Source organism: Ursus americanus, chromosome 22, assembly GCF_024610735.1.
Source record: "Ursus americanus isolate L20-20 chromosome 22, mUrsAme1.1.p, whole genome shotgun sequence".
NCBI classification, from domain to species: Eukaryota; Metazoa; Chordata; class Mammalia; order Carnivora; family Ursidae; genus Ursus; species Ursus americanus.
In genome coordinates this window covers 49,525,307-49,548,046 of record NC_142148.1, presented here as the reverse complement: position 1 = coordinate 49,548,046, position 22,740 = coordinate 49,525,307, and the positions used below count along the sequence as shown (strand labels likewise).

General features: G+C 57.3%; 3 protein-coding genes across 3 annotated transcripts in view; 2 read left to right on the top strand and 1 right to left on the bottom strand.

The window, feature by feature from the left end:
- The window catches only part of LOC148108112 (ral GTPase-activating protein subunit alpha-2-like), a 126,043-nt gene that overhangs the window by 10,730 nt on the left and 92,573 nt on the right, over nucleotides 1-22,740 (top strand). The gene's annotated exons all lie outside the window — the stretch shown is intronic.
- On the top strand, nucleotides 434-13,567 carry LOC123775597 (SH2 domain-containing adapter protein F-like). Its single transcript, XM_087853926.1, has 9 exons — nucleotides 434-448; nucleotides 2,558-2,699; nucleotides 4,876-4,965; nucleotides 5,005-5,082; nucleotides 5,914-5,950; nucleotides 6,379-6,806; nucleotides 7,998-8,169; nucleotides 8,313-8,432; nucleotides 11,743-13,567. Exons 1-9 carry the CDS (start codon nucleotides 434-436, stop codon nucleotides 11,927-11,929), a joined length of 1,269 nt encoding a protein of 422 aa, XP_087710052.1. The 3' UTR covers nucleotides 11,930-13,567.
- LOC148108114 (dual oxidase 1-like) overlaps nucleotides 14,360-22,740 on the bottom strand; it is a 28,411-nt gene continuing 20,030 nt past the window's right edge. The window contains 9 exon segments of the mRNA XM_087853925.1: nucleotides 14,360-14,775; nucleotides 15,414-15,475; nucleotides 15,478-15,529; nucleotides 15,774-15,929; nucleotides 16,982-17,140; nucleotides 17,385-17,617; nucleotides 18,045-18,118; nucleotides 18,120-18,196; nucleotides 22,024-22,151. Coding sequence (XP_087710051.1) covers nucleotides 14,653-14,775; nucleotides 15,414-15,475; nucleotides 15,478-15,529; nucleotides 15,774-15,929; nucleotides 16,982-17,140; nucleotides 17,385-17,617; nucleotides 18,045-18,118; nucleotides 18,120-18,196; nucleotides 22,024-22,151 — 1,064 coding nt within the window. The 3' untranslated portion in view covers nucleotides 14,360-14,652.

The following is a 22,740-nucleotide window of genomic DNA, read 5'->3' as shown; positions in this document are numbered from 1 at the left end:
AACAGGCACAAGAGCCTGGTCTGGAGCCTGCTAGACGGCAGGAGGGAGGGGATCTGGTTGGCAGGAGGTGTGGGGACAAGGGGACCTCTGAGCAGCAGCTACTTGCCTACTAGTTTGGAAGTATTTCAGCCTTTCAGTAGCATTCTGTCTACCAGAGGGTTTGCCTAAATATTAGCTCTGGTTTTAGGGGCCTTTCCTGCCAGTTCTTCCTTTTTGCTCTTGAACCAGAGGCTTTGCTCCCCATTCAAATGTTGGTTCTCCTGACAGCCTGCTCCCACAGCAGCTCCTGGTCTGTCAGAGTGGTCAGAGTGGGGGCGAATGGGGATCTGAGAGTCTGTGTCACTCCAGAAGATAGAGTCTGAGGAGAGGGAGACCTTTGGAGCATCGAGTAAATGTGCACTGAGCGCCTACCCTGTGCCAGGCCCTGTGACGGATGTGGTATACCACAGTGAGTACAGCGGTCAGGTGAAGGTCCCATCAACAAAATAAGTCAGGGTAGAGCAAAGGTGTCAGAAGCCTGCAGAAGCAGCTTTCCCCCACAGAGCAGTTTCACCTCCTCACGTGACCTGGAAACCACTGGGAAGGCAGCCCTGGCCTCTGACAGGGATCCTATGTGCCCAGGGTGGGTGCCCTTCTTGCCAACCTTCCAGCAGGTGTTTCTGCTTCTGCTCCGGACTCCCGGCCCCGTGGGTGGCTCCTCTGGGTGACCCGCCTAGGGCGGGGGGCTAGGGTTTCCTGGAGCAGGGTGTGGAGTCAGGGATGGAACAGAGGAGCCATTGAGCTGCCCACAGAGCTGCTGCCTGGTTGCCTACAGGCACCGTGGGCTAGCCCCAGGGAGGCCCGTGCTGGGCCTGGGAGGGGTCACAGCTCAAGTCCAGCCCAGGACTCCAGTGGGAAGGGCACTGGCTTGGTCAGGGAAGGGCTGGGGGAGGGGGGCTCTGTAGAGTTGGGGGGACTGGGGCTTGGGCCAGGCACTTCTCACTGAGCAGCTTCCCGGGACTCAGTGCCCCCCATCCCTGTGACCCCTCCCAGGCCCAGCACAGGCGGCGGGGGGCTCAAAAAACATGCAGGAGGGGCTCCTGGGTGGCATAGCGGTTAAGCGTCTGCCTTCGGCTCAGGGCGTGATCCCGGCGTTATGGGATCGAGCCCCACGTCAGGCTCCTCCGCTATGAGCCTGCTTCTTCCTCTCCCACTCCCCCTGCTTGTGTTCCCTCTCTCGCTGGCTGTCTCTATCTCTATCGAATAAATAAATAAAATCTTTAAAAAAAAAAAAACATGCAGGAGGAGTCTCTGTGGTGGGCAGGCAATCAGTCCCCATAGCCTCCCTGCTCAATTGGCTCCCACAATCCTGATCTGGCCCAGACCCAAAGCCTCCACCAAGGATGGAGAAGAGGCAGGAGTGACCCCTCCTCATGCCACAGGCCCTGGAGCCACCTCCTGTCAATGCCTGTCAACTCAGTGTGCGGTGCTTCCCCCGAGGTGCTGGCAGCCCTGGGTGGGCTGGGCTCTGTCTCCACCTCAGCCTCCCCCCTTCGAGAAGCCTGTGCCCAGCTTGGAGAAAAGCTCTATTGTCCTCAGCTGCACCCCGCCCTGAGCACCTTGAGCTCTTCCTCAGGGCGTGTGGCTTAGAGTTCGCTCTGCCTTGACTGGAGCAGGGACGGAGGGTTGGTCATGAACCACTTGTGAGGGAGAAAGGGGCAGTGTGGGATGTGGAGGGTCAAGGCTACGCCTTTCCTGTTCTTGTCCTCCAGGAACCAGGGGATTTCAGCAGAGCCCAAACCCTGGCTTTCTTCAGGGCTGTCCTAAGGTGGTCTCTCTCCCAGAACGGCCAAGATCCCCACTGGGGGCAGGTTGGCAGCATAATATTGCACAAAGGACACAAGTTCCAATTGGGTTCCTCCACTTCCGTGGAACGGTCTTGGGCACGTTGTTCCCTACCTGCCCTGAGCCTCCGTTTCCTTAAAATGAATATAATAATACACATATGACATGCTGATGAATGTTCTCAGGATAAACCAGCAGAACTGTGCCATAAAGTGAGTAGTTGGCTTTTCTTTTCTCGCTGGTCCGCAAATTTTTCTTTGTTCAGCATCTGGGATTGAACTTGTGGGCATGGACCGAGTTAATCTCTGAGCTGCCTGCTATTCCCTACTTGTTCTTTGAATTCCTCCAACACCTTTGTAACTGGCTCTCTGAATTAATTCCTTCTGTTGAACCATCTGGTGTTAAACACCTCTATTGCCCTGCCTAGACACGGACTGAGGCAGGCCTTAATGCTCGGAGCTTCATCCTGGCCATTTAACCTACGGGATGGCCCAGAGGCACAAAAGTGACAGAAAAGGTAGATCTGCTACTCTGCTGGCAGCCTAGTAGGGGACTCTGCAGAGGAAGACCCAGAGCTTGTCCCCATCCAAGCTCAGAGCCTGCCCTTGGATACCTCGGGCTCTGGGTCTAAGACATTCTCTCCAGGACTCACTCCCATGGACAAAGCACCTGGGGAGAAGCAGAGCTGTCTCTCAGATGTCTGAAGCCTGCTCTCCTCACTGTCTTCCCACAGTTGGCAATCCTCGAAGACTACGCGGACCCATTTGATGTTCAGGAGACTGGCGAAGGCCCAGCAGGAGCTTCAGGAGCCCCAGAGAAGGTCCCTGACAATGATGGCTACATGGAGCCCTATGAGGCCCAAAAGATGATGGCTGGTGCGTGATGGAGTCAGGCTAGGGGATTGCTCTCTGAAGCCTGGGTATTTGCACAACAGGCTCTGGGACCCACAAGACTAAGAGTGGTTCCATGATCCCTTTACTGGGTCCTTGGAGACCATGGGTCCACCGTGGACCCCCTTGGGTCCTTGGCCACTGCCTTCAAGAGAGTCGTCTTGGAGAAGGAGCGATGGCCTGTGGTGCCTGAGATGTGAGGTGGTAGAGAAGGCCACCAAAGATCAGGCAGATAGAGTGAGGACAGTCAGGAAGGGCAGGACAGTGGTTGGACCGGGAGTCATGGAACCCAAAAAGAGAATCACTAACTTTAGGGAAGGTGGTGAACTTGAGATGATGTGATGTCAGAGTGAAACATCTTTATGGCAATTGGAACCACATGGCTTGAGAAGGGCAAGCCTGTCAAGGAGTGGGGGCAGACAGCAACGAATAAGACCTGGTCTTGGGGAGCAGAGCAGAGGTCAAGAGAGGATCCAGGGAAAGAGTGAATGGGGGTGATCCGAGAGGAGGACAGGGGTGAGTCAGTCCAAGGCAGGATGAAAGGAAGGTTTGCTCAGGGGTAGTTTTAGTGTTGGGCATACTGAGGAGCCAAGATGAGAGGGGCCACAGGGGCAGTGAAGGGCCTCAAAGGCTGGAACGAGGCATTTGGACTTGCTCCAGAAGAGGAGGGAAACTAATATGAATTCTCAAACAAGACAGAAACAGGATAAATATGGCATTTTAAGGGGATTATTGAGGCTGCGGTGTACAGAACAGACCAGTAGAACTGGGCATCAGAAAGATGAGTTAGCAGTTGTGGAAATTGCTGAGGCTTTAAGGGAGCAATAATTAACATGGCTTTCTTCCCCTCCTGAGCTTGGAGATCATTGAGAAGTCAAATCAAGGTAACAGACTGATGAAGACAAGAATGTCAGTTTTATTACTGATAAAATAGATTGGAGAACATGACTTAGCTATGTCTCCCACAATGGGCTGCTTAATACTTCACAGAGTTAAACTTGCCCACTCGGGCTTGGGCCATGAGGCACAGCTGTAAGCCCTCTCACGGGGGCCAGGAGAAGAAAGAGCCAGAAGGCAGAGCTGAGAAAGAGAGCGAGCATCTACGGGTGATCAGATAAGCTGCTCTCCCTCCTTGGGAGAGGGGTGGGGGCCAGAGAGCGGTCAGGAGTGTTCTTCCACGGAGCTCGTGGAAACGTGAGCTGGGAGAGTGGAGGTTCACCCTAGTAGTAATCTAGACGTGGAGTGACGAGGGTAAGAGTCATCGGGTACTGGTGGTGAACAGGTGGAATTTAGACGCTGAACGGGGGCCAGGACCGACGAGAGCAGTGTAGTGGACGGAGAAGGAGAAAGTGGGAGGGAGACTGCCCTATTTAGATCAGAGGGGTGTGTACCCCTTGGAGGCCCATGAATGCCCTGGAACTGTATATGGAAATTTGCACATTTTTCTGGGGAGTAGCCCCATAGCTTTTATTCGATTTTCACTGGGATCAACGATCCCAAAAAGGGAATCACAGAACTGACTAGAAGAACTTCTGGGGAAAGTGGCAAGTTTGAAACATTAAAGTGAAAGATCTTGATGGTAACCGGAAGTGTATAGGGTGCCATGAGACTGGGCAAGGATGTGGGCGAATTAAGACCTGGTTCTGGGGAACAGAGACCGAGAGGGGCCAGGGGAAGAGTCCAAGGGTGATGGGAGAGGACAACCACGAAAATGACTTGTCAGAGGGGACAGTTTCAAGGAGGGAGTGATCAGGAGTATCTGGGCAACGAAGAAGGATTTTCGGATTGTCAAGTGATACTGCTTGGGATGCAAAGGAAGAACTGGAGCTGTGTAGCCAAAAGGAGGTGGATTAGGAGAGGACCCTGCCTCCGTTTCCAAAACGTGTAAGCCTCATTTCCTAAGCCCTTGCTGGCCACCTAAGGATCTCTTTCTGTCTTTCACTCTGGTGCTTCTCTGCCCCGGCCTCCATTGGATCCCATGCTTTTGGAACCCCAGAGGTGTTTTAAGGGCAAGGGACCCCAGATGTCCGGCCATTGGGTCCCCAAAGCCAGTGGCATCTCTTCTGAAGGAGGCTTGGTGTGTTGCTGAGGGCGCTGCCAGAGGAGCTGAGGAGGGCAGCCAGGGATGCTCTCATACCTCCCCGCCACCTTGCCCTGGCAGAGATCCAGAGCTCCAAGGAGACGGCAGCTCAGCCCCTGCCTCTATATGACACGCCCTATGAGCCAGAGGAGGAGGGGACCACCCCAGAGGGTGAGGGGGCCCCCTAGCCCCGGGAGTCCCGGCTGCCAGAGGATGGCGAGAGGCCCCCTGAGGAGTATGACCAGCCCTGGGAGTGGAACAAGGAACAGATTTCCAAAGCCTTTACAGGTAAGCCCCTGGCTGGGGAGGGTGGGCCTGCTGGGGCCTCTAAACAGCTCTCCAGGCCCAGGGGAAGGGAAGGAGTGGACCCCAGGGGTTGGGGGAGGCCCAGCAGCTGGGCTCCAGGGAAGCACGGTTGAGCGCATCACAGAGATTGGTGAATTGGGCAGTGTGGGCGCGGCACTGTGTGCAGGGTCAGGGAACGGGCACAGGAGGATGAAGGGTCTCCCTGCATCACCACCTCTCAGAGGCCAAGAGGCTTAGGCCACTTCCGTCTTTTGGGAGACAGGGCCTATTTTAAAATAAAGAAATTCCAAACAAAATGATAAAACTTGTGACATATGTTAAATACTTACATTTAACAAAAGAAGGCATTGAACACCCCAGACAAGGAAAACGGCTGTGTGTATAACCTTTCGAGAACCCAGCCCTGAATCAGAGAGCTGTGTCTCCCAGTAGCAGACTGTGCCAGACCAGGGACGCCTGTGCCCCGGGGGGGGGAATTCGGAGGAGCAGGAACTGGTGGGGAGAGGGAGGCTGTGAGAAATGCCCTTTGTTGAATGAGGGTTAGGTTTCTCCTGTACCAAGCACCCCAGCGCCTATCCCAGGCCTGGAGTCCCACCTGGGAAGGTGTGTGTTGGTGGTCTGAGTGGGTGCTGCTGCAGCCTGGAGAGCCTGGAGAGTGCTTTAGCTCCTGGGTTCTTGATTCGGTGAGAACATAAAGGATGTAAATACCATTCGACTTCACCCCCACTCCCAGGGCCCCCCACCCCTCCTTGGGCACGGGGCTCATCCTGGAGCCGGACTCAGCTCTCTGCCCTGTCCTCCCCTCCCTGGCAGCCAGACTAGGAAACCACAGGCTTCTGATTTGTTTCCGGTAAAGCATGCACCATTGAGTGGGACCGTTATCTTCAGAAGGCTCCTTGGAGAATCAATACTGTTTGGATTGCTTAATGGGGAAATCTATGCTCGTCATTAGGAAACCTCGGTAGCAGCCCTGCAGCCGCCAGTGGCATCCCTCTCTTAATCGTCAGGGCTCGGGATTGAGGGTGTGGGGGGTAAATTTCAATAAAACATCTGCCCCCACATCGGAGTATTCATGACAGCCTGGAGCTGGGCTGTCCGTCTCACTGCCCATGGCTTCCCAGGCCGTGGGGAAAAGGAGGAAGGGCGGCAAGTCTGAGGGTGCCAGGAGGCTGTGGGAACCTGGGTGTGGTGCTGGGAGGCGAGGGCAGCTCGTTGTCCCTCGTTTCCTCCTTTCCTGGTCCTTTTGGGCCCTGGAGGCTTATGAGGGTTCAAGTGAAGGGGACCCACACGGCTGGCAGGGCAAGACTCTGCCTCCGGCTATTTGCTACCTGTGCCTCCCCCCTTCGACTACGCAGCCTGGTGTGGTCACTGTGGCTCCATCCAACCCTCCGAGAGTCCTGCTCCCCCCTCAGAACCCGTCCCTGCCTCTGCTCTGACCCTCCTCCTTTCTAGGCTATTCTGTGTCCTGGCTCTGGGTTTTGGTGTCTCAACCTCTGCCTCTCTCTGTCTCTCTCTCTGTCTCTGTCCCTGTCTGTGTCTCTTCTCCCTGCTGCTACTGGCTCCAGTTGACATTAAGGTCATCAAAGACCTACCTTGGCCTCTGCCGGTGGGACAGCTGGACAGAAGCTGCTCCCTGCCTGACGGGGACAGGGACATCTCCGGTCCAGCCTCACCCCTCCCTGAGCCCAGCCTGGAGGACGGCAGCGGTGGGTCCTGTGGGAGCTTCTGGCCAGGGTGACATGTCCTCTCACACCTCAGGCCCTGTGGGCTTGGGTTGGCAGAGCTGAAGTGGGGTAGGGTTTGGAGAACCTGGAGGAAGAAAGAAGGGACAAAATACACATTCCTCCTTCCTCCCAAAGGTGTGGGGAAGGTGTCTTCTAAAGGAGTCCCTTTCTAAATATCTTGCCCACCATGCCACAGAAATCCACTATTTTACATTCACTTCTTTGTGAGTATTTTGCCTGACCCAATCCTTTGGCAATGCAAGTAAGTCTTGAGGTGGGGGTGATGCTAGCATAGGAAGTGTCTGACCCCTTCGGGCAAGGGACGGGTCTGGTCCTTGCATCTGGTGACTGAGAGACAGGAAGGTCCTGAAAGTGCTACAAGGAGAGAAAAAGCCCAAATGAGGAGAAAGGAAGCACCGAACACTTCATCTCTGTCAGTTTGGTACAGAACGGGCAGCCAAGTGCTTGTGAGCGCCTGTTTGTACATTTGTGCCTGAGTGTGAGGGCTACTTTGTAAATGCAGGATGAAGGAGGGTCTCCATCGCCTGTCCGTGGGTGCCTGTGCTCATGTGACCCACTGGCTTCCTCCCTCGTGCTGGCTCAGTGGTGGGCCTGCCCTGGTCTGGGAGGGCAGAGCCGCCTCAGCTGGGTGTCTCCGGTGGGGGCGGGGAGCCTGTGGGCAGCAACCCTGGGGGCGGGGGAGGGGCGGGCCGGCGGCGGCTTGGGGCAGGATGAGCCTGTCAGGATGGCACCAAGGGGAATCGGATAATTGTTCTCAAATGCATAAGTCACTTCGACAGAATGGCTTGGCAGGGTGATATGGAGAACGGTCATGAACTCTGAGGAGGAGAAAGAAACGATATTATCGGCGCTGAAGCCACCCGGAGGGGGAATGGAACAGGGGAAGGCAGGCAGCTGCTCCAGAGGGAGAAGTTTAAGTGGTTTCTCATGTTGCTTCTCTCCCCTCTCCTCCCACAGCGTAGGGACTGGTAGGCGCGGTGTGGCCTAGGAGGGCTGCGCCCCACCCCCACAGCCAGTCAAGCCCAGGAGCGTGTCCCACCCTTCCAGAACATTCCTTTGACCCCTTTTGGCAGAAAATGGTGGAGCCCTGGTTATTCTATAGGGCTCTATCTCTAGGGTCCTCAGAGTCTATGACTGGTATATTCCCCACAGCCCAGTTTGAAGGATCTGAGAAGAGCTGCCTGTCACCTGGCCGGGAGGAGAAGGGGCGGCTACCTCCCCGACTCTCTGCAGGGAACCCCAAGTCAGCCAAGCCCCTAAACGTGGAGCCCAGCAGCCCCCTTGGGGAGTGGACAGACCCAACATTGCCTCTGGAAAACCAGGTGTGAGTGTCTGTGTCCAGCTGGGGACTCTCTCCCCTCCCTTCCCCTCCTGCCACTGGCTTGCCTGCAGGGGACACCCAGAATGGGTGGGCCAGGACGGCGAGGGACCCAGCAGAGATGCCCCCTTCCTCTCTCTTGTCCTCAGCTGGTACCACAGGGCCATCAGTGGAACAGATGCCGAGAACGTGCTCCGGACGTGCAAAGAGGCCAGCTACCTGGTGTGCGACAGCGAGACCAGCAAGAACGATTTCTCCCTGTCCCTCAAGTGAGTCGGGGTGGGCCTGCGGTAGGCAGGATGAGCTTGTGAGGATGGCACCAAGGAGGATCCATGGGAAGACAACCAGCAGGACAGGAGAAGACTCCAACCTTCCCCCCATGCCCAGCCAAGCTGGGGAGAAGTCCATCCCCAGGAACTTTTGCTGACTCTGGGCCCTAGGGACCTGGAGCAGTCTGAGGCTCCTCCCCTGACCTCAAGGAGCTCAGAGTCCGTTAGAGGAAACAGTCAAGCTACAGTGTCCAGCTCCAAAGTTTATGTCACTTACCAGCTGTGTGCCCTGGGGCCCCCTGAACCTCTCTGGGCCTCAGTTTTCTTACTTATAAAGTAGGGGAATAATAATATCTACCTTATAGGGAAGGATCCAATGAAATAATATATGGGAGGCACTTAACATGGTGCTAAGTGCTAAATAAATTATCACCTTCATCTTTACTAATGGCAGTCCAGATGTTCTTGAAGCACCGGCAAGGAGATAGGAACTTTGCCTGAGGGGCTCTGCAGGGGGAGGCGGAGGCTGGATCCTGGGAGGAGGGTGGAGCAGTGGACACAAAGCTATCGTTCACTCTGAAGAAGTGGGCAGGAGGACCGGGCGCTAGTGGCTGATAACTGAGTTTTAAAGGATCCAGGAAGATGGGGGAGGCAGGGCGCTCCCTTCCCATCAGCCTTCCTCCTAGGGAGTAGATAGACACAGAGAGGTACTGGCCTCCTACCACATTTCTCAGGGGCATTAGAATACAGGTATACCCCCACTTCAAACAAATGCAATATACAGCAATGTGGGACTATTAAACAGACATTTGAGGATAATTATTGAACTTCAACTAAAAGATAATGGGAAAATGCCAGTCTAGAGTCAAACAACCTGAATTTTATTCTTGGGTTTCATAAAACTAGCTTTGTGACCCCAGGCAAATCATGGAACCTCTCTGGGCCTTGGTTTCTCCCTTTGCAAAATGCATTGATGGGTACCTCTTAGGTTTCTTGCAGCTCTCATACTCTGCAATTGTCATAAAATCAAAGGAGCATTTAGGAAAAGTTCATCTGTCAAAAATCTGATATAACCCTAGGAATGTGTGTTGCTTTAACAGTTAAGAGTCACAGAGCACCTACTGTGTGCTGAGCCGTGTATACACCGTCTCCAAACCAACTGCCGACCTGGAAGATGAATCTCTTTCTTATAGACAGAAAGAAATACAAAGAGGTATGTGACTTGCTCAAGGCCACCAGGTAACAAAGTGCCAAAAGCAGGATTTGGACCCAGTTCAGTTCAGTCGGACTACAAGAACCGCACTATTCCATTGCATCGCTCCACCAGTCCTCAAGTCTGGAACAGTCCAAGGCTGAGACGGCAAGGGTCTGGCTCTGTGAAAGGAGCAGGGCGGGGCTCAGCCTTATCCTGGGGAGTAAAAGGGGAGGCAGGCCTGGGTGCTGCTTCGGCCCAGGCTGATCCAGCCCCACCAGCAGCTGTCCGCCAGAGCCTCGCTTGCATATAAATGGCTTCTCTGAAATACAATTAAGGTTTCTCTGCTCTCTGTAATGGAAGGGCTTTCACTGGTGATTAAACAGCTTCCTCCAGAAGCCGTGTCAGCTCTGGCCCTACCGCCCAGCTAGTCCCACCCAGACTCCTGAGGGTTGGGCAATGACTCTGCTTGGGACTTTATCCCAGGAGGTCAGTTATCCAGATGGAGGCTTGTTGCCACTTTATTGCCCTTTTTGGCCAGATCTGTCCCTCAAGGAGAAGATATAATGTAGTTTTGGGGAGAGGTGATTATCCCAAGTGGATTGTGGTTAGGGGGTTTTCTCCAAACTGTGAGAGGGAGAGGGAAAGCAAGGCCCAAGCTGCTGCCCACAGCTTTGGGCCTGGGCCATGGCATAGGGCAGACAGGGGAGGGGGACTACTCACTGCCTCCCCTCTCTACCACCCCCAGGGACTGCACATTTTCCTCAGGCCCTTAGCTCCCTTCCCCAGGGCCTGCGTGGTCACTGTCAGCCTCAGCCATTATCTCGGGCCTACAGAAGAAGGATGCCCCCCCATCCCCCCACCCCCGCCCATACACACATACACCCAGCCTGGGGCCCCCAGCAGGCTTTAGGGCACAGTATCCTGGGGCAGGGAGAAGGAATTGGAAGCATGGGTGATAAAGGACTGTTTTTTTCCTGTCATCCCTTTCCTCTCTTCAGTCATCCACTCTCCATCTTCACTTGTGGGCCCAGTGAAATGGGTCCCGTCAGAAGCCTCTTTGTACGCAGGCAGGGGAGGGAAATGAGGTTTGTCAGCCTCACCTCATATGAGGGCCCCCCTCACCGGTCCTACCTCCCATACTAGTTTCTGAGCCCTGCACTTGTCCCCAGGTAGGCTCTGGCCCCGAGAGACAAGTATTCAGGCTTCAGGGCTCCCCCAAACACTGCTTCCTCCTTGCTGTGGACCAGGCCTGGTAGCTTGGGCAGACACTGTTCTTGCTCGGGCCCCACCCCCATGCTTTCTCTCTAAGACAGGGTGCCCGGACAGCTGGGAGCCGGCCAGAGCTCTGAGCAGCAGGGTCCTTGTCTTGAGGGCAGGGCCAGGCACTGATGTGGATTTCCTGGATCGTGTCAGGGAGCTGGGAGAGGCAGTGGAGCCTTTCTCTCTGAGGGAGGGAATGGAGTTACAGCCTCACCGGTGATGGCATCCCAGGCTGCAGGGACAGAGGAGCTGGGGGCTTGGCCCAAGGCCCAGTTAGCAGGAGGGTAAAGGGATATCCCCAGGACAAGGCGGTTGAGCCTCCCCGGATTTGGGGTGGGCTTCCAGAGCAGCTAGCTCACCCCCTCCCCTGGTTTCTGCAAGAGAGAGCCTCAACCAAGATTCGCTCGGTTGTCACATCTGTCCACACACGGTCCTGCCAAGGATGTTTGTGTCTCCACATGCGTCACTAGGAGCCCCCACCGGTGTCATCCCCCACAGCTCAGAGATGGAGAGGGTAGACCAGCTTTGGCCACACAGGTTGGAGGGCACCGGTGCTCGGGTCCCAGGGTCTGGGGCAGGGAGGGTGGTCGCTCCAGTTTCCACCTGCACACGCCCTGTACACTCACTACACACACATTCTTGGCACACCCAGGGCCCTCACCACAAAGCCAACGCCTACGGTTACCTACTCACAAAATCCCCTCTGCCTCCTCTGTTTTCTGGACTGATCTCCACCTTCCCTAGTCACCTCCCCACACAGCTGGCTCAGAACAGCCACATTTGCTGCGGGCGTGGGGGAGGGCAGGGGGACTGGAGAGGGCCCCTACTCACCAGGGTCTCCTCTCCTCTTCCCAGGAGCAGTCAGGGCTTCATGCACATGAAGCTGTCCCGGACCAAGGAACACAAGTACGTGCTGGGCCAGAACAGCCCACCCTTCAGCAGCGTCCCTGAAATCGTGCACCACTACACCAGCCGCAAGCTGCCCATTAAGGGGGCCGAGCACATGTCCCTGCTCTATCCTGTGGCCATTCGGACTCTGTAGATGTGAGGCCCGGGCACTGTGACAAAGCTGGACCCAGGCCTGCGCCCATCCCCTGGCTGAGGGCGCTGGCCCTTCCCAGGGACATGTTCTGTCAAGTCTTTCTTCCCCTCTCCCAAAGATCGAGTGAGACCTGCAGATTCCTTAATTTATTCTAAACGGGAAGGCCTTCTGGGGCCTCGGAGTAAAAGGTTGTCTGGAGCGGAGGACAGAGGAATCCCTGGGGAGAGAGGATAGCCCCTGGAGGAAGGGGGCTTCAGAGCCGATGGTCTCCGGAGGAGTTTAAGATCCGCAGCTGCCCCGCCTCTTCCGCCCCCAGGGCACAGGCAGGGATCCCCTTCCCCACGGCAGCCTTCCCCCTGGGTCAGTGCGGGGCGCCCTGGCCATCTCTCCGCCTCCACCCCTAAACCACCGGCGGGCTCCGTTCAGAGTCTGGTGAGGGGATTGGGGAAGGCAGACCCCCCTCCCCCCCAGGACGGAGATGGCCTCGGGGGTGGAGAGAGGAGGGGAAGGGCTCGGGCCGGAGGGAACTTGCGCAGTCCCCGGGCTGCCCCGGCTCCCGGCCAGATGCAAGAAATAAACCCAGTCCTGCCAGGCCCAGCCGCGTCCGCGCCCCCAGCGCCGCCCCCCCCCCCCCGGGCTGCCGGGGGAGGGAGCGGCGAAGCGAGCGCAGATTCTGTTCATAAATCAGCTCTGGAGCGACCCAAGCCAGCAGTGAAAAGCACTTTGCTTCCCTAGACGAGATGTCAAAACATCCCCCGCCGCTCCCGCCGGGCTGGGGGCACCCGGAGCCGACCGGCCGCGCAGCGCCCCCTCCCCGCCGCGCCGACGACGGCCGCTCCCCCGAGCGCGTCCAATTTCCTGCCAACAGCCGTGCGTCTGGGAGGAGGGGAGCCGCGGAGAGACGAAGAGGCAGCGCGCCAGGCGAGGGGGGCGGGCGGCCCTGCCACGCGGAAGCCGCGCACCCGCACCCGCGGGAAAGCTGGCGGCCGACCGCGTTTTCTTCCCGGGGGAAGCGGGGCCTGCCGCGCCTCCCCCATCCCCCGACCGTGAGTCCGCCCCCTGGAGACGTGCAGCCCGCAGGTCTGGGCCCGGATCTCCCGTCGGCCGGGGCTTCGGGCTCGCGGCCGAGCCTGGCGGGGCGCTCCGCGCCTGCCCCCTGCTGGTCGTGCCTCTAACCGCGGGTCGCGGGCGCCCGGCCACACCGGCCCGGCCCTGGAGACGCCCCACCGCACCCAGGGCTGGACCGGCCGAGGCCTGTGCGCCCGGCCCCCGGGCATACCCCCTGCGCCGCCGGTCCCAACTGCCGTCGACCCACTCCAGGCCCGCCCTCCTGCCCCCACGGGGCTCCCCGCGGGGCTGAACAAACATCCGCTGCTCTGGGAGCGCAGTCCCAGGGCCTCTTTACAGAACCTGAGCAGTGTCAATCATGGGAGTTCGGATTTTCTAATCCCCGGCTATTTCATCGAAATCGAGGATATGTGACCTGACAAATGTAAGAATTCGGTGAGGACAATCGAGAGGCTCACTTGAAATTGGGCCCTGCTTTAGAAATTCCCTCAGAGGGTTGCCCTATACCTTGGAGGGTATGAGTCACTTTCCAGATGAGAAAACAGGCTGAGTGTTCAGGTGATGTGCTCATCCGTCTCCTTGTGCTTTCATCTCTTTACCTGGAAGACCCATGGAGGCACGGGTGGTCCACTGCTGTTGCTCAGAGGTCCTGGAGCCAGCCAGGCCAACTCTGGCTCCTGCTCTGTCCTGCCACGCACACCCGCACTTTGTGCCCTGCCCACCTTCTCCAGAACTCCCATCCCTTCTCTCTCTGCCCTTCCTGGTCAGGCTTGAGAAGCCCCACACGAGCCACCCTGAGAGGCCTGGGTCAGGAAGGGTGCCCCTGAGCTGGGAAAGGGGTCTCCAGCTAAAGCCCTCGGCCTTGGGCTGGTTCCTTTATTCGGTAGATGCTGGCAGGTTCAGAACACTGTCTGCAGCAGCCTGGGTGAGTTGGCTGGTTAGTAGCTTCCTTTGCCAGCGCCCACCCCCATCCTGGGGCAGAATAAAGAAAACCAGAGGGCAGAAAAGTGGTTTGTTTGTAAAGGAGACTATTGCAGTGGGAAGAAGAGACAAGGCCTGAGGAGCACAACATAGATATTGGGCCAGATTCTGACTACAGCACATGTTTAAAAACTGGGGAGAAATCAGTTGTGCTGTTAGGCTAGGATGCTGAGGGGGTTCCTGTAGATTTCTCTCTGTGGGCCCAGCCTCTAGCCCACCCCAAGGCATTTGCCAGCCCTTTTGACAGTGGGGAGCCTAGAGGAGGGGGAGGCTTTGGGGGAGGAGTTCCAAGATGCCAGCATCTGTGCTCCCACTCCGTCCTTAGGCCCACAGCCCCCTAGTGCACATACACACGGCTTTTCAGCTCCAGTCTTTTGAGGCTTTTTCTTAGTTTGGAAGAAGAGGTGTCACTTTGCCCCAAAGTAACAAGAGCTCTCCTACCTCCCAGGCTCCGTTTCCTAGACAGTGCCCCCCGCTTCTCCAAGCTGAGACAGTCTGCACTTGGGGGTCTCTGAACCCGTATGGGGTGACTGACCATGGCCACCTGGACCAGGGATGAGAGGTAGGAATGGGAAGGAGGCAGAGAGTCAGAAATAGGAAATATAGAGCGAGGTGTGGGCCCAAACCTCTGCTCAGCTGGGCAATGGGAAGAGCTCCTGGCCTGGCCAGGAGGCCTAGAAGTTCTCATAATGGTCGGAGGAGTGAGTCCGGTCCTGCTTGTTGATGAGCTGACAGCCCTTTTCCACATTCTTGGTCATGCCAGGGGGGCCACAGCTAAACACCCCAATCTTCCGGACCTGTTAGGGGAAGGAAACGTGAAGCCTAGCTCAGTGTTCATGGAAAGACAGGCAAGAGTCCTTGGTGGGGACTCCTTCCATGTTTCTGATAAAGGTTCGCTTCACACCCTGTGTGGTGAGGGCTGGCTCGGTGTGTGCGTCTAGCTCAGCTTTGGTAGACTTGCTTTGTGTGGGTCCGCCCTCCCCCCTCTCCAAGGCATTTGGGGTAAAGGATCAGTGTTTCTGACAGGGGCTGGGTTAATCAGCGTTCAGGTTAAAGGCTAGCTTACTGTGTCATTGAGGGCTAGGCCATTATTTACCAGAGCAGTGGCTAGCCCAGTGTTCCTGGTAAAGATCAGCGTCTCGGGTGAGGCCGGCTCAGTATTCATGGTGAGAATAGCTTTGAGTTTATCATAAGGATGAACTGAGCTGTTCCTTCTGGACAGGCACCATGGCTTTAGAAGTGGCGAGTCCCTGGTGCTGCTTCCCCCTGAGCCCCTCAGAGTGACCGCTACTGTTTTTCCATTCCATTCTCCCCACTTATCTCTTGGGTGATGAGTTCTTATCAGCAGTTCCTTCCCTCCTGGAGCTGGGTTGGGAGGTTTGCTTAGACCTCAGGTGATAAAGGCCAGGAGAACCTTGATATGGGGTGGACTGACCTGCGGGTGCACCTCCTGCAGGGACTTGAAGAAGGGCTCGAAGGGGGGGCGGCCAAAGTGCATGATGTGAACAGACTCCGGTTCAGCACCTTCTGGAAGTGCCGCTCACAGAGGTACTGGGGGCACAGTGGCAGGTCAGGCCAAGGACAGTCAGGGTCCGTGCCTAGCCCAAGCCAGCCTGCAGCCCAGGAGACAGAGAATGGGGTGGGGAGGGAGCTGGAGGCTGAAAATCGGGACTACCATCTCTGTGCCTCCTGCCGTCTGAACCTGGCTGTCCGCCCACCTGCCCTGGCCATCTGAGCCTCACCCAGCCAACCCATCGACCCACCTAGTCGCCCCGCCTGGCCGTCCCTGACCCACCAGCATGGTGGTCCTGAGGTCAAACTTCTCAGCCAGCTGGGTGACGTAGGTGTGCACGGACACCAGGTCCTGACGGTCATTCTCCTCCACCTCTCGGATGATGTCAGCCATCCGCTCAAACTGCCGCTGGGTTCTCGTCACCCAGATGAAGTAGATCTGGGGACACAGGGGAGTTCAGGACCTGGCTAAGCTCAGGCTCCCTATATCCCAGGGATCCCCACAGCAATAGAACTCTTCCTGTCTCCGTCAGCTTGTGCCTCTCCCCAGACACTCTGGGGAATGGAGTGTTGTGGGGGGCCCCAGGGCCAGGCTCTGGGCGGGAGATGGAGTTACCCCAGGCATGGAGAGAGAGAAGGGAGTGATAACCTGGGGTGATGAAAAAGGACACTTGTCAAGTGAGCTGAAGGTCCGATGGGGTGGGAAGCGGCTTTTTCACACAGAGCCTGCCGTTCCACTCCCTGCAACGGGCCCTCCACAGGCTGCTGGGCTCCCAACCAACCCCAGCCCAGAGGGATAGGGTTCCACTAAGGGGCATGTCACAGAACAGCCTGAGGGAAGACCCAGCTGGCTGCCCGGGGCAGATGGGAATGGGCTCAAAGAGAGAGCCGGAGGATAGAAGCTGCCATAGAGGGACCGACCTCCCGCTTCTGAAGAGGCTGAAGTGGGGCCGTGTGGGTTAAGAAGCAGAGGCAGAGCCGGCATGGACAGAGGAGCGGGGGAGCTGCCTGTCACCCTCTGAATGCCGACAGTACGTGGGCTTGGCCTCTGCCTGCTGCGTTCCTGTGCCCCCGACTCACCTGCCAGGCCCAGAGAGACAAGCAGGGGCCTGCTACCAGGTCCGGGCTGGGGTGAAGGGACCCGGGATAGAGGGGGCCTGAGGGCCTGGGCTGTGTTCCTGCAACTAACCCAGCCCACCAGCCCTGCCTCGGCACCTCCCCTCTTCTTCCTCTTGAAAGCAGAGCCGGTTTCACTGCCCCACCCCAAGTGTTCCCTTCCTTCTCCCAACCTGACAAGGCTCCCTGCAGGGGCTGGCCTCCTCTGTACGACAGAGTGGGTTTCTTTACCCCTCTCCAACTCTGTTCTTTAGGGTCCGAGGATATCAGACCCCTCTGGGGTCAGGCCAAGAACAGAGGCAGGAGAGACAGGCAGAGACGGACACAGTGATAGGGAGCAGGGGCCAGGGGTCAGAAGGAGGAGAGGGCACTCACCTTCTTACAGAACACTTGGCAGCTGACTGATGATTTGAAGACCAGGTCTTTGAGGATGGAGGCAAAGGGGGTGACTCCAACGCCCCCTCCCACCAGCACTGAGACCTCAAACTTATGCCATTCCTGGTGGCCCTCTCCAAATGGTCCATCAAGGTACAGCTGCAGGAGAAGGAGTGGGTCTGAGTTAAGCTCCGCCACCACAATAGCTCTGAAGCTAGAAATGGGAGGCAGGGAAGGCAGGTATGTTTATGGAGTGAGGAGAGAGGGGGTGCCGCAGCATTACCTGGAATGGCCAGTCTCTGGATGGGAGGGGAGGAACACAGTGGGCAGCCCGGGGCTGCGGGGCCAAGGCCTGCTAAGGGGATGTGGGGGCGGGTAGCTCATCCGGTCTATGTCTGGTCACCTTCGGGTATCTGGCACAGCCACCTCCCGTTGGAGGTGAGTAGATCTCCCTGAGCCGAGTGGTCCAGGGCCCTGCTGCCCGGATGTGCAGGCTGAGCGTGTCCTCATCGGGTGCAGAAGTCAGCGTGAAGGGGTGGTACTCAGTGGTCCCCAGAGCCAAGCAGGCGATCCGCACCCACTGTCCCGACTTGTACTCAAAGCCTTGGGGCCGCTGGAGCTGCAGGTGGGTCACTCCTGAGGAAAGGAAGTGGGCAGGAGGCTGCTATCCAGAACCCAGCAACCCTGTGGCCTCCAGAAAGATCCCCCCCCCGCCCCCGCAGCCTCAGCTCTCCTTCTGGAATATGCCAAGGCCTCTCCCCATCAGAAGGCATTACTCCCCTCTGGCCATGTCCACCCTGCGGAGGGGCAATGCAGCGCTGGTGCTGGTGGTCAGCAGGGAAAGGAGCAACCTGGCCCGGGCTCCTCCTCCCTCTGTTGTGAGAGAAGCTCGGGTCCCCCGGCCAAGAGCTTTGCTTGCTAGCTCCCTCATCGCTGCCGCCTCAAGGCCCCTGCCAACTCCACTGGACCAGACCAGCGGATTGCAACGTCCAGGCTCTGCCCCTGCCCTGTGGGCTTTCTCAGCACTACCCAGCTGGTCCCTGACAGCCTGCAGGCCTGGTGCCCGAAGGCAGCAGCTCGGCCTTCACCACGCTGATCTCCACCTTCTTCCGGCTCAGGCTCACCAGCTTGTCCCCCATAGATGAGTGCCGGGACCAGGAAGAAGATGTGGAAACGGGGCAGCTGGGGCAGGCCGAAGCTGCCGTGGACAATGAGCTGGATAGAGTGAAGAATTCGGCTCAGACCAAGTCACACCCACAACAGTGTCTGTGGCCGACTCGGGCCTCAGCCCCTTGCACCCTCCACCCACCCCAGCCCACCCCCACGGGCACCCTCCGTCCCCACCTCTCCGTGTACCACGCTCCCTCCAGGTCCCCAAATCTAACCACTCCCAACCCCAAGCCCATCCTGCAGATCGTCCACGATGAGTGAGACTATTTGCGCCTTCCTGGCACCATCCTGAACCAGCCACCTTGACTCTCGCCTGGTCTCCTGCAGTAGCCTCCCAGCTCGTCTTCTAGGGGGTTGCCCCACCGTGACCCATTGTCTTCAAGGCAGCCACTGCGACTTTCTGAAGTTCATTTTATCACGCCGTCGCAGTGTAACCGGCCTTAGTGGACTTCCCATTATACCACAAGGCCTCGAGATGCTCTGGCCTCTGCCTGCCAGCGTTTCCGCCTCCCTGTTCTTCAAACACGGCAAGTCCTTTCTGCTTCAGGCCCTGGGCACCCACTGCTCCCTCTCCCAGGAATGCCCCCTCCCTGCTTCTTGCCCTGGCTACCTCTGTCTCATTTTTTAAAAATTTATTTGAAAGAGACCAAGAGCGTGAGCATGAGCAATGGGGAGGAACAGAGGGAGAGGGAAGAGCAGACTCCCCGCTGAGCGGAGAGCCTGATGTGGGGCTCGATCCCAGGACCCAGGGGTGGATCATGACCTGAGCCGAAGGCAGAGGCTTAGCCAACTGAGCCCCCCAGGCGCCCCCCTCTATCTCATTTGTCAGGGCTCAGCAGAAACACCCCCTCCTTAGGCCTTCCCTGGGTCCTCTGGCATATCTCCCAGTTACTTCCTGTCAGCATTTGTCATCCCCCACACTCACGTTGCTTCTTCATTCATTGACATGCTCCCCACCGGAGTGTGTATGTGTCTTTTGTTTTTGCCACCGTACTCTCAGCTCTTAGCCGTTGCCGCCTGGCACACAGCAGGCACTCAATAACTGCTGAGTTAGTAAAAGGAGTTCCTCCAATTTACCCTCTCCCTTTGGAGACTAAAAACACATAACCAGGCCCCCTTTTCCATTAAATAACTGACGTAATTGTTTTCCATGGAATTGTATTTCCATGAAATAACTGAATACTTGTTTAGCTCTGGTCCTTTCCCCAACAAGCTGGTCTAACATGGTCAGACATGATTTGCCCCCATACTTCCCATTTGCTTGTTCCTAAGTCTGGTCAGTCTGGCTCCTGCCTCCACCTCTTCTCAGGACCTGCTCACTGGGGGCTCACCCATCCCATGAAGGTCTCCTTTCATTTGCTCCCAGGGCTGGCCGTCTGTGGCACTAGCAACCGCCTGCTCCTTGCCTCGTCTGCTGCGTCTCTGGGGCCACTCGCTTTCCATCTCCTCCACTGGCTCTCTGTTCCTTCTCCCAGCCCTGATCCTGCATGTTGCCCAAACCTGATTTTCTCACTCTCTGCACTCCTCAGTCTATGCTGTCCCGTGTGGCATGGCCCCTCGGCCGCCCCCGCAGCCGCACGGGTCCTGCCACCACCTAATACACTGGGGCCACCCACAGCCAGGCCTTTGCGCCCTGAATACACTATCATCATTTCCACCTCTGCACCCGTGCTCGTGCCCTTTCTTCTACCTGGAATGCTCTTCGGATTGCACTCTGCCCTGTCGGATCTTAGCTTACCTCTCCTTAAGTCTTGGCTCCAATCCCATCTTCTCCCCAAAGTCTTCCCTAACCAGTTTGGCCCGAATGAAACTCCCTTCAGCGAGCTGCTAGAAATCACTGTTTGCAGCCCTCAGCTCAGCATGAATCCTGTATTGTCTGCTCATTCTGATCACGGCAAGTGCACGGCACTTATCTCTACCCCAAATCCTAAGTTCTCCAGGGCAGAGCTTCGAGTCTCCCCTCCTCCCCCAAACTAGTACGTAGCACCGAACAACTGTGTACTAGACCCTTCGACAGATAACTGTTAAACTGAACTCTGGCTCCTCAGTCCGCTCTGCCTTTCCCCAGCTTCGTGTTCCTTTGCCCACAGGACTAACTTAAACCTCTCTGGGCTCTTCTCTGAACTGGCTCCGGTCCCCCCAGGTTCCTCTTTCATTATGGAGCCCACCCCCACCCCCAAGGCTTTCTGAGCATCTAACCAGGCTGAGAACGACGTCTGGGTGGCCTCATACTGCTCTGTTTATACGTCCCATTTGGTGTTGGCTCTACTTTTAAACCACAGAACTGCTGCAGACCCACGGTTGGCTGAGGAGCTGGGGGGCTGCCGCCAGCTCAGCTTCCGCTGTGCCCGCCCTGCCCGCTTCTGCCTGGGTCGGGAGCCCGGACAGCCTTCTGCAGGGCCGGCTCCACACTGGGTCCTTTACTTGTCGCTTCTCTTTCTGCCCCAAGTCAAGCGGACACACCAAGGGTAAATGGGGAGGAGGCGGGTGTTTTGGCCCTGATATCCCCCAGGTGAGACTGTCCCTAGCGGCCAGGGTTGGGTTGCCCAGCAGAGGGTCCTGCACCTTTCTGAGCTGCTGACTTCCCTGCTGGCAGGAAGGGAGGCTCTGAACCCCAGGGATCCCCCAAACCCAGGGATAAGTCAGGAAGGGGTCTTGGTCTCAGGGAGCCAGTGTGGCCACTCTTCCGGGTCTCCCATTGAGCTCAGCTGCTTTTTCACCAGGAACAAGAACATCATCTCCACCCCTAACAGAAACAGTAACCGGGGAGCTAGGGCTCCCCCCTAGCAGGGGTGGGTAGGGAGGGATAAATCAGCCTCAGCTTCCAAAGAAGACAGAGATTTCTCTGGAAACAAACATCAGTTCTAGGAAATGACCTAAGCCGAGGTCGGGTAGTCCTCTTCAGAACCATGAAGTGCTGAGCCTCAGCAACATGGAAACAGACCGTCTGATCACTGAGGACAGAACTGCACCTGGAGGACGCAGGGCATCCCACAGGTGCCAGCTCAACCCAGGCCATGATGGACTCGCCCTCTGTTTCAGGACCGTGTGCAGTTCTGCCTGGAGCCAGGTGACAGATGGCAACCATCTGGGCTCTGCGCTTCTGAAGGCTGACGGGCAAGTATCGTTGGTGGGGACGCTGGGGCCTTGGGACTTAGTTTAGCTTCTCAGCAGGACCCTCGGGTGCTCTTTAGGGAACCGCCTGTATCCATGAGGAAGGCAGGCCAAGCACAGATGAGAGTCCCTCTGGAACTAACTAGCTGGCGCACCTGACGGCAAACCCAGGGAAGGTAAAGGGAACAGGAGGACGAGGGAGGGAGGGAATGTGAAGGAAGGGAGGCAGGAGCTGAAGGAGAAGGAAAGGGAACAGGTAGACTCTTAAAAATCCATCTCATCAACAGTCCAAGTGAGGACGTTTTGAGCAAGCTCGTTGACTCTACAAGTGGCACTTTGCTGAGTGGGGTGCAGACACCCCAGGAAACAGGATCAGAACAAAAGTGGCAGAACAGAATTAAGATAGACTTCTCTAAAAAAAAAAAAAGTGTGCTGCTCCCTTGAAAGTGGGCGGTCAACCCTGGAGCTCACACCAGCCACCGGAACTGGGGAATGACCGGCTGGGCAGAAATGATGCGGGGGTGTCTGCAAGGAAGCGACCAGCCTGACAGGGCTGCTACTGCCAGCCCCATGCCGGGCACCCATCTTCCAAGCGCTGCAGCCCGGGGTCCATCTGCTTGACAGGCCTACACTATCCTCTCCAGCTGTGATGTGAGAAGTGGAGGGGATTCCTGAAATGACTGAGGGGACGGAGAACGGATGTCTCAGCCCTCATGGCCTCCCTGGGATCATCCTGCCAAGACCCCGACAGCCCTCACCAGCCCGGAGAGCAGGACGTAGAGGTGGTGGGTCAGCCAGAAGCCCCGGAAGCTGCGGCGCCGGAAGTGGTGGGAGGCGAAGACATACACGATGGCCAGGACCAGGAGCAGCAGCACCCCCGTGAGGCCTGCAAAATGAACGTGGGGTGAGGGGCGGAGGAGCGGGGCTGTGCTGGGGCTGCCGTGGGTCAGGGTCCCATTCCACTTCACTGCTCTGGGTGGGGGCCACGGAAGCCCAGGCTTCTCCTCTGTTCTTCTCTCCCCACACCACTGATCACAAGTGCCTTTTATTTCAACAGACTCTGCTCATCCCTCCAACACCTTGTCCCGATTGTTCTTTTTCAAGGACCGGTGTCATTCGTTTTTTGTCTGTCACTTCCCCGACTGTCAGGCCCACAAGAACAGGGACCAGGCTGCTGGTTCAGCACGGGATCCTAGCGCCTTCTGTAGGGCTCGCCCCCTGTGGGCCTCGTCTACACCGGTGCTGACGGACTGAACGTGCGGGGCACCTGCTCTGGGCCCCCTGGGTTGGACTTTGGACATTGCAGGCCCTGCCCCCACGGAGTCAAGACTCGGTCTACGTCCCCCAGCCCCCGACTTGGCTCCCACAGCATGAGCAGTGGCGCCATTAGTGAGGAAGTGCGACCACCCGAGCCCCCTGGGTTCAGCCCAGGGTTGGCGGGAGGACCCTCCTCTCACAGGAGATCCCAGGCCTGG